Source organism: Aethina tumida, chromosome 1 (assembly GCF_024364675.1).
Source record: "Aethina tumida isolate Nest 87 chromosome 1, icAetTumi1.1, whole genome shotgun sequence".
In the NCBI taxonomy this organism is placed as follows: domain Eukaryota; kingdom Metazoa; phylum Arthropoda; class Insecta; order Coleoptera; family Nitidulidae; genus Aethina; species Aethina tumida.
The window spans coordinates 56,580,824-56,594,981 of NC_065435.1; the positions used below are offsets into that span (position 1 = coordinate 56,580,824).

General features: G+C 30.6%; 3 protein-coding genes across 6 annotated transcripts; 2 read left to right on the plus strand and 1 right to left on the minus strand.

Annotated features, from left to right (window-relative positions):
- The first annotated feature begins 3,945 nt into the window (after window positions 1-3,945).
- Window positions 3,946-5,337, plus strand: LOC109603180 (uncharacterized). Its single transcript, XM_020019651.2, has 3 exons — window positions 3,946-4,506; window positions 4,564-4,704; window positions 4,756-5,337. The coding sequence occupies exons 1-3, from the start codon at window positions 4,059-4,061 to the stop codon at window positions 5,052-5,054; spliced, it is 888 nt and encodes a 295-aa protein (XP_019875210.1). The 5' UTR covers window positions 3,946-4,058; the 3' UTR covers window positions 5,055-5,337.
- Window positions 5,338-8,862: 3,525 nt separating this feature from the next.
- On the plus strand, window positions 8,863-11,986 carry LOC109603170 (threonine--tRNA ligase 1, cytoplasmic). 2 transcript variants are annotated; one of them, XM_020019639.2, is made up of 8 exons: window positions 8,863-8,950; window positions 9,294-9,523; window positions 9,582-9,831; window positions 10,060-10,317; window positions 10,370-10,711; window positions 10,772-11,322; window positions 11,383-11,672; window positions 11,735-11,986. In XM_020019639.2, exons 1-8 carry the CDS (start codon window positions 8,897-8,899, stop codon window positions 11,878-11,880), a joined length of 2,121 nt encoding a protein of 706 aa, XP_019875198.1. In that variant the 5' UTR covers window positions 8,863-8,896; the 3' UTR covers window positions 11,881-11,986. The 2 variants fall into 2 exon arrangements, with proteins under 2 accessions (XP_019875198.1, XP_019875197.1); XM_020019638.2 differs by having other exon boundaries at window positions 8,893-9,044.
- Window positions 11,987-12,571: 585 nt separating this feature from the next.
- Window positions 12,572-13,587, minus strand: LOC109603185 (MIP18 family protein galla-1). Of its 3 annotated transcripts, none has more exons than XM_020019655.2 (5): window positions 13,364-13,587; window positions 13,200-13,310; window positions 13,069-13,148; window positions 12,828-13,011; window positions 12,572-12,774 (listed from the first exon to the last, which is right to left on the minus strand). In XM_020019655.2, the coding sequence occupies exons 1-5, from the start codon at window positions 13,371-13,373 to the stop codon at window positions 12,677-12,679; spliced, it is 483 nt and encodes a 160-aa protein (XP_019875214.1). In that variant the 5' UTR covers window positions 13,374-13,587; the 3' UTR covers window positions 12,572-12,676. The 3 variants fall into 3 exon arrangements, with proteins under 3 accessions (XP_019875214.1, XP_019875215.1, XP_049826283.1); XM_020019656.2 differs by having other exon boundaries at window positions 13,200-13,268; window positions 13,364-13,585; XM_049970326.1 differs by lacking the exon at window positions 13,364-13,587 and having other exon boundaries at window positions 13,200-13,357.
- Between the last annotated feature and the right edge of the window lie 571 nt (window positions 13,588-14,158).

The window sequence follows — 14,158 nt, forward strand, 5'->3', positions numbered from 1 at the left end:
AATATTGGAAAGAGGATAAGGCAACAGGGAAGGATCGTTAAAGGTAATGATTCATAATTTCAATTATCCATGGAACAATGATATTGATTGAAGGTTTTTGATTAATTTCAGGTAGGTCCAGAACGAGACTAGTTAACGTGGTAACTGGCAACGCAAAGTAAGTTTTTGAACATATTGATTTTAATTCCAAATCTTCTTGCATCGTCATCATTTGATTTATATATACATATATAAATTTGTTTTTGAAAAATGTAAGAAAGATATCTTTTATGATTTTCTGGAATGGTTTATTTTTATTTTCTTTGTCCAGTCTAATCAGACATTTTTTTCAGCTCAAATAAATTAATGATACAGTTGTGTTAAATGTTTATTTGGTATGATTTTCAGGAATATTGTATTCTTTTATATGTCTTTTAAATAATACTAATAAGGCCCTCTCTTTCAGCTCAAATTAATTAAAGAAAATTTAGTTTGTTTTATTTTCATCACATTTGTTGAACAAAATCCCAGGCCTACAAATTTCTTTTTTGTTCGACATATTATTGATCAACAAATTCCCTTTTTGTTCGTTATATTATTGACCAACAAATTCCTTTCTGTTCGTCATATTATTCACCAACAAATTCCTTTCTGTTCGTCTTATTATTGACCAACAAATTCCCTTTCGATCGTCAAATTATTAGCCAACAAGATTCCTTCTTGTTCGTCAAATTATTGGCCAACAAATTTCCTTTTTGTTCATTTTTTAATTATTTTTTTATTTGCAGGAATTCATAATAATTTTAATTTATTTACAGATAATAGATTACTTAGATTTTAGTAATTTGTGACTTATTTTAGGGCTGCATTTACTCAGCGAGGATTAATATTTTTGAATTGAATAGTTTTCGCCGTAAATGCAGCGACAAGCTCACCTACAAATTACTAAATTATATTTTTAAATTGTAAGGCTTGTCATAGGATTTTCAAAATTGTACTTCCACTGCAGAGATACAATTTTGAATTATGTCCTATCTGATGACGCACGAAATGCAGAAACAAGCGGTAATAGAATATATTTGTTTTCTATTTTCCTTGATTTATCTCAATTAATTATGTTAATAATATAATGTTTTATTTGTTTAAATTAATTTGTATTATATTAGTAAAAATTATAATTTACCATATAAATTTAAGAGTATATTCATTAAGTAACAATAATTAAAATTTTTGTATAATTCATAAAATCCATGGTTGAAATCTTAAAATACGAAATTACATTTAAGTACATACTTTAATTAGTATAATTAACTAATTTGTGTTAAAATTTAATTTATAAAAATTTATTAATAAAAACGATATTAACATGAATGTTAAAGGACCAATCAAAAAATCCAATTTTTCCCCTTCTCCTCTCTAAAAGTGCCATTCTTAGAAATAACAATTGAAAGTGCCGGGCTACACAAATTTACACAGCTTACTTGACGGCGTATCCACCGATCGCTACTTTCATCTTTCTCCAATACTCGTGAATATGTATATCTTTCTCTTTCACTCTTGCGGGGACAAATGGAAATTGGAAAAATGTCGAAAATCTAAGTGAAGACACGGGACAAACTTTGACATCCGATACCTTTTAAACGGTAAGAATTGTAAAAAAATTCTGAGATACCATTTTTGTAGAGCATTCAATTTCCTACAATAAATGTAAATTGAAATTTTCTGTACAATCAAGAATGTGCAGATAGGGATTTTTATATATAAAATTAAGAGCTTATCATTGAAGAGCATTCTTAAAGGTGCATAGGAACCAAATTTTCAGTGTCGGAAGTTATCATATTTGTCCAATTTGTATAAATTAATTAATATACGATATATTAAATTTATATACAAAATCATGTATCTATTCACGAATGTTATTGACGTTATTTTATATTTTAGAATTTTTTAATTAAAAGTAAATTACAAAATAAAAAATATTTTTTTTTAATATAATTATACACGACTTAATAAATTTAACATAAATCGGTAATTTTTATTTTCGATTAAATTTATACACACATTAATGATCATAATACACACTTGAAAATTTTGTTTTATAACGTACCTACCTGTTGAATATTGAATTGTTAATAACTTTAATAGTACACAAATGTACGAAATTAGCCCGTATCGGTGAAACTGATGGTTCGAAAGCCTACGGTTTAGCATATCCCATACATGCTCGATAAGATTTAGATCAGGTGACCTCAGAGGAAGTTTTAAAGTTTCAATACTCAGCGTCTTAAATCGTTCGAAGACAAGTTCTGAGCAATGCGGACACACATTATCGTCAACAAAAAGTTCTCACCGATAACTTGAAAATTTGGTAATATACCATTAATTATCTTTCTTGTGTATATCGGATACCCGTAATACTACAGTGGAACATCTTTGTAATAGATAAAATTCTTGAACAATTTCGTGAAACAACTCGTCTAGATCAGACGCGAACTCGAGGATCATCATTGTACAGTCTAATTCTACTTTTATCTGTGAGAAGTTCAAATTTCTACTCTTCCTTGGAGAGACCACTTCAATTTTTGTTATTTAGGGTCCTGGGTCAGTCACAAGGGTCGCAATGGTCTTCGTGAACTAAAACTTGCATTTACATTAACATTTGGAGCGATACAAGCGCCTGTCGCGTTTTCTATTATCCTTCAATCGCAAAAATCGGTTTTCATTTCCTTGGTCTACCACACTTTGGTTTTTCTGAAGTAGGGCCAGTTTGATAAAGTCGAGAACACTTTGCTTAGCACCTGTGCTTTCGATCTGATTGATCTCAGATTGTAACATTCCAATTGTTCTACTTCTCTCATCTGAATTTAATTTACGTTTAGGCATAATTAACCAAATACATACAAATACATGTGTAAACAATAATCTATTGTAAACAAAATACATATTATATCAACTTCTTTTTTATCTTTTTGTACCGAATTTCATAAAAATTAATAAAATATATAGAGTAGTAATTATCATTACAGTTTTTAAAAAGTTAAATATGTTAGCTACAACTCTTCCATTTGTTGATAGTGTTCTATTACACGATTATGTATCCCAGCCGGCATTCTGACTCCCGGGAAGTCAGGAATTTCATATAAAATACTTGAATACTACTTGTTTACTTATTAAATTATTAATTTAATCTCTCCTAACTTGATTTTATACTTCATCTTTCACTGAAAATGTGAACAGAAAGTTATGATATATGGTAAATATTATCTCCTTGGCATAGGTTTGACCATTTTCAAAGAATACGACTATATTCTGTCATACTTCTTGAATTGCTGTGATGAGTTCACTTCACTAACCATCTTCTCACAGTCTTTGAACCAATTTCAGAATGCCAACCTGGAGGCAGGCTTTAATTTCAGTTAACGATAAAATTGAAATGTCTTATGACATTCGAATTCTCCAAATATCGGTTTTCTTCAAAGTTTTTCGAATTTAGACTAATTTTTTCATAGTTACCACTTGGCCAGTTACTCTAAATTTTTTAATAATACGGGAAACTATTGACTTATTTAACCGTAAACTCTTAGTCATCTCTTCTTGTTTCACTCAGTCTTAGCAATGCGGAGTTATAATTTGTTTTACAGTTTCACTTCGACTATTAATGATATAATTGTGTTAAGCACTGAAAGCAATGAAAGACCATAGAGTAAGAAGTTACTATAATTTTGTCCAACAAAAAATAAAAATATGTGTAAGAAGAAAATTAGATTGACCAATTGGATAATAGACACAACAATAACGGAAAAATCAATAAACATTATTATTATAAGTACTAACATTCATTCCTATAATTATGACCACCAACAAAAATATAAATGTTTAACATCCTTAAATTTCGAACATGAGTTTAAATATACCAGTAATAATAAAAAAGTGAAAAGTAATTGTTAATTTTTATGTGACATTTGTCTCACAAATCTGTCAGTTACTGAAAAAGAAAAGAAAATTTCCGTCGAGTTACAACACTTCGAAGCACTCAACAATAACGATCGCTAAACGAAACTACTAAATCTCAGACATGAATGGCGAGCACAAAAATGAAAATCTATAAATGCCAAAGGTATTTGCACTCTAAGGTCCGTAAACCAAAAGAAGATTCGTCACGTACTTACCTGAAAGCTGTCGAATATGTAAAATATATCGATCAAAAAGAAGAGTCGAAAGGCACCGGCGATCATCCGACTTCTATCTTGAAGAGTATATTTTCCAATGAAATTTTTCACAATGAAGAGTCTTATACTTTAAAAAGAGAACCAAACGAAGGGATAGGCGATGTCGACACAAAGAATATGTACGATTTTGACGGTGCGATTCACAAATTAGAAAATTATAAAGTCAGTATGAGTAAAAAAAGTCCCCAAAAATCCGAGAAAGGCTTAAAAACTGTGACAATTGATTCGGATGGGCCCTTCGAATGTTCCGGCACAACTAATCTTTGTATGAACATGGAAGACGGGGACAAGGATAACGGTAAGTCGAATTCTAAGTAACTTACTTCTATCTAATGATGCAAAATTTGTTTGTTAGCTAAATGTGTAAAGAAACACAGAAATATTTATGTGAAGAAGGATGAAAGTGATTCACATCCAAATTCCCCTGCTAAAATAGTATGTGCAAAGAACACTTGCACATCCGATTCCAATTGCAAATCGAAAAAATTTCACAAAGGTAAGTTTCGATCTCTAAATTTATATTGATGACACTGTAGATCATTTTCAGAAAAAATCTTTAAAACCAAGAAAGAAATGTCACCATTCACCGGAATACACAGGGAATCGAGAGTTCTACTGTCTCCACTTACTTCTGATAAGGAACAAGAAGGCAGGAAGATTTCTTCGTCGCACTGTGTAAACATTGCTCATAAGGGGACCCAAAAAAGAACAACAGAAACAAGGCACATTTGGAGGTGCTTCAGAAATTGGATGAAGAGAGAATCTCCCAGAAGTGAACATAAGGGAAATGAGGAATATTGCTTTTTCGTTAACACGATAAGGAGAAAGATAAAAAAATATTTTTAATTGTGAGAATTTGTTAAAATTAACTTCTGAGATATTAAGTCTCTATAACATTAAAAAAAAAAAACGAATTCACCGAGAAGAAAGTTTAAAAGATTACAGGTACCTGTACATTAAAATCCCCCCAAAATTTGGCACATCTCTTTACAATTTTTACCTCGCAGAACATCTGAAATTTTCTATTTTGTGTGTTTCAAGTTTCTTATTTGTTAGTTTGGGAGTAACAATTATTTTTGCATAAAAATTTATTATAAAAATTAATAATAAATTATTTTCGAGAAATTAATTAATTATTTATTTATAGTATTGAGGACGAAGTGTAAGTACAGATTACCTATTACCTATATAGCATACATATTTGTATGAAGGCAAAAAAATTCAAAAGAAACCTACCTTCAAGTGATTAATAGAGGTTTAATACAGATTTATAAAAAGAGAGTGGAGACAGGAGGGCCAGGAACCTGACTCTCTCATAGTGAGCATTTTTGGGTTGCAGTGGGTTAAGAATCTTAACTCAAAATTTTGAGCGAGTCTTGTGGTTATTTTGTTAAGGGCTAATTTTTATGTAGTAAAGAATGTTATCAATAGACTTGACCTGACGGAGGCGCAGTTTTTATTTTTATTTTTAGTTGGATACAGGCACCAATAGCTTTCTGAAAAGGTTCAGAACATCAAGAAGATTTCCAGTCTGTTGGGACGGTATTCATCTATTTTGATTGGGAACATGGTTTGATAATATTATTTTTTGAAAAACAGGGCAAGTGGTAGGATACCAAAAATATTGAGTCGGATTGGTTAAATGATGTTTTTCTTCAACAACAGATATCAAGCCCACAGAAAATATTATGTTGATAACCAATTTTCATGAACTCGGAAAGCTTGCAGGGATATGAAATGAAAGTTTGATCCTGTTTATGTTTTACAGATGTTCTGAAATTTTGTAATAAATAGAATATTACAAAAGTAATAATGTTAAATTAAATTTTACAAAATTAGTCAGTAAAAATTGACAAAAATTTATGAGAAATATTATATTGTAAAACAGAAAAATACTGAATACTGAATATTAGTAAATTTATATTATTTTAACAACTTTAATTAAATGGATAGGACTATAACATATCTCATTTTAAAAAGTTGATATAATAATGATATTTGCTGTACAAAATAATGAAAAAACTAAATAATGTTTCTGTTCGTATTAAGTAACTAACGACATATAAAAAAGAGAAAACATCATCATGCGCTTTTAGGTGATTATTATTATTATCTAAGAACTACTCAAACTACCCAAATCAACGTTATTTTATATGGAACGTAATTAAAAAACCGTATCTGGCAGCATCGTAACGTTGTTCATTATTTTCATTATTAATGCATTGGGTTATCTCCCTTTAAGGCTAAATGTAAATTATTATTATGTGATTATTTTTCATCTAAAGTAATAAATAGATTGTAAATGTTATTTATAAAACTAAAGGAAACAGATAGAAAACAATTTTACCACAGTCACATCTATATTTTAGTTAAAAAGATTATTAACAATATTGAAAGATTGAGTGGAAGGGGTAGCTCGAAAATGGTAATTTCGATTCCGGTGCGCGATAAACATGCGCGCAGATAAATGTTTCCAACATACACTTTTCAGCCCGACAAGTGAGGGTGGTTGATCTTCTATGGCCTCACTTATTACTATTATTCCGTTGCGCTGTGGCTAACCGTACATAATCCGTCTCGTTTGAATTTAGTGTTAAGTGTTCTAATTATTTCTATTATCTACTGTTTCGTGTTCTAAAGTCTTAGTTGTATTATTCTTTGTTAGTTTTCATTTTTGTGTTGTAATATTAATTGGATTATTTTCGATTATTACGTTTACTTATTTCAGTTGTAATGTAGTGCTAATGTTATTTTAATATATTTTCACGATTACTTTTAGTTTTAATTTTATTTCCCCTGTTACGTCATTATCTAATACTATGCATCACCGCACCAAATCTCGTATGTGTTGTGTAAAGGGATGTCCACATGCCACACGCAACATTATTTGTGATAGATTCTCGTTGTTTAGTTTTCCCAAGGTAATTGTTTTATGTAAAATTATATTATTATATATAAAGTATATTGATTTATTCAAGCAACATGACTTAAGACAAAAATGGATCGACAATATTGGAAATAACTTAAGAGAATCAAAAATAAAGTCAATAAATTTAAACATTTGCGAGCTGCATTTTGACAAGTCGAATTTCGTAGAAAATCAAATTGTAGTTTTGAAAGATGGAAAAGTGGAAGTAAAACCACGAAAGAAAAAAAGGTTAGAGAAAGATGCGGTTCCTTCAAATTTTGATGTGTGTATAATAGAATTGGAGGATGGAAAAGAGGAGGTTGAGCCAGATAAAAAAAGGAGATTGGAGGAAGATGGGGATCCTTCAAAGGTTTGTACTCAGTACACACTTCCGAAAGGAACAAACATCTTTTATTCAAAACTTAAATTACCATGACAGTATATTTATTAATTTTAAAACTTAAAACTGTAGGTATTTTATAGTTTATTTAAAATAATCATACTACATTATTTCTTTGATTATTTACTTTGTACCTAAATTATAATTTCCACTTGAATCTTAAGCACAACAAATGTGACTGGTTACTATTCATCAAAATTTGATGGTTTTTGGTGTTTTAATAGAAATGACTATAAATGTTATTCCATTATTTTTTGGTTGAATTAAGATCGGGCAATGTGATGGCCAATAGAGAAGTGATGAATGCATGTTCGATAGAACAAGATCGGATGGTAAAAAATACAAAAACATCAAATTTAGATGAATTGTGGTGAATTAATTTAAACGAGTGTTGCTGATATTTCAATGAATCTTTGCCGTTTACAGGTGGTTATAACGAACAAAAGGTTCTCAACAAAATATTAACAATTTTGTTTAACCATTTATTTCGCTTTTATTTATTAATATATTTTATTTATTAATGTGAGTGGACAAAATTTGAATTAATTCCTTTTATGAAATGTTTATTTTTGTACCATTGTTCTGACGTACACTGTATCTTTATATACCATCTTACAAAACAGTAGAAATCAAAAAAAAAAAAAATACAACTGATTTAACGTGAAATGTTTAAAATATGAAGACGAAATAATGTAAAAATTCAATATATTAAGAGAAGATATTTCTTTTTGCTTCAAAATTTATATATTAAATCTTAAAGAATGGTGAGCAAATAATAATGTAAGATAAGTTTCCAGATAACTTAAGACAGATCATTGTCACTAAAAACTTACCTTATGAGAAATTATAATTATTATTATGATTACATGTTTATGTGGTTAACCAGTATTGCGGAAATATTTAATTTATCTTTTTTTATTAAGCGTTGTTGTTTTTCTAATACAAAATATTCTCATATTTTAAGATCAAATCATGAAAAATTGCCATTAAAATAGCTAAATAATGGATGAATTTTTAGTCCCGTAGATACGATATCTGATACATTTTTCAGAATATTTTTTCGGAGTCTTATTATTTAATTCGACGTCTTTGTAAATTGTCACACCAGTTTGTGAATCATCTCATTCAAAGATATTTTCCTCACTCACTCACAACCTTTGGAGTTTGAAAATCATATTCTTTCAAAATCCTCTTCACTTTAGTAATCAAATAAAACAATTCTTTAGTAACAGTCGCTGTAAATTACCCAAATAGTTTCACGTGGAACTTTCGGTAAATTACATGCCGCAGCCTACTGCTCTGAAGTTAGCCACTTCACATTGTAAGTCACGTACGTCAATTGAAAGTGAGGTTACAGTTGACAACTCGCAGTTCATCATCATGGGTGATAACGTGGTTGAAAATTTTGAAACACTTAAATTGAACGAGGAAAAGGCATGAATTTATTTATTATTATTAAAAAATGTTGAAAGTTTTAAGTTTTACGCGTATACAAGTGCCGGCGTTTAGACAATCTGTTGCAACGTTGGTTTGTAGTTCTACCATACCTTATTTCACCTTTACCTTCCAGGAATTACCGGAAAAATGATGCAATAGTGTAGTGTAACATAGGCCCATGCTTTTTTATTTCATACCCAAAACCACTTATTAAACATGCTTAAATTAAAATATGCACATTCAGCATTATATAAATAAATCTTGAAAGGAATTATCAATTTTAATTTATAACCTGATAAAACATAATATCTAAAGTCGCCAATTTATTGGTTGATTACAGGCCAGAATGAGTTACCAGAAAAAAGGGGAAAAAGGACAGAAGAATGTTTGTGTAGAACCTCCAGAATTTATACAAGAACGTTTGAATTTGTTTATGAAGTTGAAACAGGAGGCAGATGCTGAATTGGCAAATAAACCTCAAACTCCTATTAAAGTTACATTGCCTGATGGAAAAGAAGTCGAAGCAACTGCATTTAAAACCACTGCTTATGATGTTGCAAAAGGAATTAGGTAAGTCTAATAAAATTTTGTCAGTTAGTTAGTTAGTTTCCTAATTGGTTCCTTATAGTCAGGGGTTGGCTGACAATACTGTTATAGCCAAAGTAAATGGCGTTCTTTGGGATTTGGATAGACCCTTGGAAGAAAATTGCAGTCTTGAGTTATTGAAATTTAATGACACTGAAGCTCAAGCTGTTTTCTGGCATTCCTCTGCTCACATTTTGGGTGAAGCCATGGAAAAGATGTATGGAGGTTGTTTGTGTTATGGACCACCCATTGAATCTGGATATTATTATGACATGTACTTAACTGAGAAAGGTGTAAGTAAAATTACTTATATAAGCATTCTAATTAATATTGTGTATAATTATTATAAAAAAACAGACATTAACAAATAATTATTCAAAAATAATCTACCAAAAACGGGAAAAAAGATACTAAATGACCTTATTTAAATGATATGGATTACAGATATCACTGATGTTGTGTCTATAATAATTTTGTAAATTATTTTCAATCAATTAATTTTTCCATTTTATTTTTTATAGATTTCACAAGCAGATTTTGGAGATTTAGAGAGCATCATGAAAGACATTGTCAAGGAGAAGCAAAACTTCGAACGACTAGAAGTCACTAAAGAAAATTTGATGGAGATGTTCAAGACAAATCCATTCAAACTTCGCATTCTTAAAGAAAAAGTTCAGACACCAACTACTACAGTATACAGATGTGGTCCCCTTGTGGATCTTTGTAGAGGACCTCATGTGCGACACACTGGAAAAATAAAAGCATTGAAAGTTACAAAAGTATGTAGACTTAATTTTAAAAAATTTACTTGTTTATACTGATTATTTTCAGAGCTCATCTACATACTGGGAAGGTAAAGCTGATGCAGAGACTCTGCAAAGAGTTTATGGCATCAGTTTCCCAGACAACAAACAATTGAAAGAATGGGAGAAATTCCAAGAGGAGGCGGCCAAGAGAGATCACAGAAAAATTGGAAAGGAACAAGAGTTATTCTTCTTCCATGAACTTTCGCCCGGTTCTTGCTTCTTTCAACCACGCGGTGCACATATTTACAATACACTTGTTGAATTCATTCGTAAAGAATACAGGAAGAGGGGTTTTCAAGAGGTTGTCTCGCCAAATATCTACAATGCCAAACTGTGGCAAACATCTGGACATTGGGCCCATTATGCTGTAAGTATTTTGTTAAACTTTTCTAACAAATTACAGACGTTACTAATGAATTATTTTTAGGACAACATGTTCTCTTTTGATGTAGAAAAAGATAAGTTCGCGTTAAAACCAATGAACTGCCCTGGCCATTGTCTCATCTTTGATAACAGGATTCGTTCGTGGAGAGAATTGCCCCTAAGGCTTGCCGATTTTGGCGTGCTCCATCGTAACGAACTGTCGGGCGCCCTGACTGGTTTGACCAGAGTGCGCAGGTTCCAACAGGACGACGCACATATTTTCTGCGCACCTGAACAAATTAAGAGCGAGATGAAGGGAGCCTTGGATTTCTTGAGACATGTGTATGGAATCTTCGGTTTCACTTTCAACTTGGTGTTGTCCACCAGACCCGAAAAATATTTGGGTGAATTGCAAGTGTGGGATGAGGCAGAGAAAGCTTTAGCCGAGAGCTTGGACGAGTTCGGTGATCCATGGAAACTGAACCCTGGTGATGGTGCGTTTTATGGTCCCAAAATTGACATCACCATTACTGATGCGCTGAAAAGACATCATCAATGCGCCACCATTCAGTTAGATTTCCAATTACCAATTAGATTTAATTTGTCTTATGTTAGGTAAGTTTAGATATTTACTTATAATTTTTAGTATTTAGTTACATTGTTTGCTTTTTGCAGTGAAAATGGCGAAAAGAAGAAGCCCGTAATCATTCACAGAGCTATTTTGGGCTCAGTGGAAAGAATGATTGCCATTCTTACTGAATCCTATGCCGGTAAATGGCCATTCTGGCTCTCTCCTAGGCAAGTTATGGTCATTCCTGTTGGTCCCAAATACGACGACTATGCAGTGGATGTACAAAAGAAATTATATGCTGCCGGATTTATGTCCGAGGTTGACACAGATCCTGGTGACACCATGAATAAGAAAGTGAGAAATGCCCAACTCTCACAATTTAACTTCATTTTAGGTGAGTTTAATTGTAACGTAACGTGATTTTAATATATTAATGTTATTATCATATTTTTTTAGTTGTGGGAGAGAAAGAGAAGACAAGCAACACTGTAAATGTCCGTACGAGAGACAACAAAGTGCATGGAGAAGTGGGAGTTGACGCACTAATCGAAAAACTCAACAATTTCCGGGATAACTATCTCAAAGGAGAAGAAAATTTCTAGACATTTTCCCATTCCAATTGCACTCACCTATCAGTGTTGCTCGAGTATTTTTTTATTTATTTAATTTATAAATACGCATTTTTGCTTAATAAAGTATGTAGAAATACGTTGATGTATTATCTTTAACATGAACATTCATTAATAAATGGGAGAAACCAAAGAACATTTTATTATATTTATACATATGTTATGTAACTTTAATTGATTTGAAAACGATGACAAAAGATGTTTTAATATTATACTCATCAGTAATCCCCAATTGTATGTTGATATTTATGTATTTACTAAAGACATGTTGCAACTTGTTACTTTGAATATGAATAATCTTTGTTATATAAATTTATTTAAAATATCAGTCTTCTTTCCAAGGACAATCTTAAATTTAACAACTATATTAAGTCAAGTTGTTATTTTAATATAAAGGTTTACTTCAATAGATTGCTGATGGTAATGAAACAAGATTTTCTTTTCATAATTTGGTGCATTATCACAAAAACAATTGTTCGCAAATCTTTTCGATTTTCTTAAATATTAATTTGATAAACGATATCAATTAATCCCAGTGAATTCACTGGAAAATTAAAGTATCATTGGACCTGTATCTAGAATAAGGTAAGTTTGGTTAAATTGTAACGCAAAATGATTTTAGGTGTGTATTAAGTTTGAGTGGGCTATAACAAAAATAACTACATGAATATATAAATAAAATTTATTTTGGAAACAATAAAACTCCATTACATATAAAATTATTTATGATTTGTCCAATATTAACAGCAAAACCTGTGAAAAGTTTCATTCAGTCTTCTTCTGCAATACAGTTCTCGACCATGTCTTTTAAATTTGGATTTTCCATAGCCGCAGCTATTCGCTCTTTGTCATTTATTTGCTTGTTTACTAGAAGACATCGATAGAAGTAAAAGGTGTTAATTGTAATAACAAAGGCTTACTTTCATGTTCAGTTGTGTGTGCACCTTCCTTTATAAAGATATCTAACTTAATAGGATAGGGCATGTATCTCTCTAATTTAATTCTTATGCAGAGCCCTATTAATGTAGCTAGTGAGCAATGGGGAACAGTTGGATTAAATTCTACTCTAACTACATATATTCTGCCTGGTATAGGATCGCTAACCTAAAAAAGATACAATTTTAGATAAGGAGTGCTGAATAAGGGAAATAATTTGTTTACTTGTACACCGTCTTCGTACACAACATTTAACTCTTCTAACGTATTGGGCTTTTCTGGATCTTTGATGTTCTTTATTAAATCTAAAACATAATTGTTTGGGATCGTTTTTAATTGTTATGTAAAAAGTTTACCGTAAACGGTGTCCTTTAGTTCAATGCAGTCCTTAAGTACATCTTCCTGTTTTGGTGGATTTTGCTTGTCTGTGAATTTTTTACGAAAAAAGGATAAAAACATAATTAATACTAAAAGAAATACTGAAATTGTATGAAATACTATAATCAGCTGATATCCTAACCTTCATTCATGGTCCATAAATTATCATGCTACTGATCATAAATTATACAACGATTGTTTTGAATATTTTGAAAAAAAACTGCAAGTAATGTCTCTGTGACAAAATCGATAAATGTGAACTTTCAGAAATTCGGACAGATTGAAAATGTGCCTTGTGAACATTTTTTATCTAGACTCAAGTGTTCTACAAACAACACATTCATTTTGCTGATTGTTTGAATTATACTATTTATTTTATATAATGTATAAAATCTATAGTAAACAGTAGAATGTAAAAAAAATATTTTAAAAACTTGCGCGTTTAAGGCGCATCTTCATTGTCGTAAAATTTTTCAAATTCTGTGAAATATATTATAATTATTATAGAGTAGATCTATTATTTTATTTATATCTTCGTTTTTTCGTCTCTAATAATTTTATTTTATATAATTTGCAATACATTTTTATTGAATTTCGATTACAGATTAGGGTAGATCTACATTGAACGGCAAAACCGTTGTCGTAGTTGTCAAAATCACATCACAGACAACTAATTGAGCCAATAAAATGAAATGAGGAAATAAAGTTACGATAGTACCTATTGGAAATATTTTAAAATTAAATTCCAAATTAACGTGTTGGGGATGTATGATTTTAATTGACTCAATTACAGTGATATCTAGAGAAATAGCACATATTATAGTTCTAATGTTAATTAAGTAAGGCACACTTCGAATTAAATGCAACCAAAATATATGAATTAATTAATTTTATTTAAAATAATTACACTATATTCTTTCTACCATTGTACCTAAAT

Excerpts from the sequence above, each read along its gene's own strand:
- LOC109603180 (XM_020019651.2), top strand. The coding sequence starts at position 4,059 with ATGGCGAGCACAAAAATGAAAATCTATAAATGCCAAAGGTATTTGCAC. Across the intron at positions 4,507-4,563 it reads AGACGGGGACAAGGATAACG|CTAAATGTGTAAAGAAACAC; the intron begins GTAAGTCGAATT and ends TTTGTTTGTTAG. Across the intron at positions 4,705-4,755 it reads ATCGAAAAAATTTCACAAAG|AAAAAATCTTTAAAACCAAG; the intron begins GTAAGTTTCGAT and ends GATCATTTTCAG.
- LOC109603170 (XM_020019638.2), top strand. The coding sequence starts at position 8,979 with ATGTTGAAAGTTTTAAGTTTTACGCGTATACAAGTGCCGGCGTTTAGA. Across the intron at positions 9,045-9,293 it reads GACAATCTGTTGCAACGTTG|GCCAGAATGAGTTACCAGAA; the intron begins GTTTGTAGTTCT and ends GGTTGATTACAG. Across the intron at positions 9,524-9,581 it reads GATGTTGCAAAAGGAATTAG|TCAGGGGTTGGCTGACAATA; the intron begins GTAAGTCTAATA and ends GGTTCCTTATAG.
- LOC109603185 (XM_020019655.2), bottom strand. Across the intron at positions 13,149-13,199 it reads ACTAAAGGACACCGTTTACG|ATTTAATAAAGAACATCAAA; the intron begins GTAAACTTTTTA and ends ATTATGTTTTAG. Across the intron at positions 12,775-12,827 it reads ACACACAACTGAACATGAAA|TAAACAAGCAAATAAATGAC; the intron begins GTAAGCCTTTGT and ends GATGTCTTCTAG.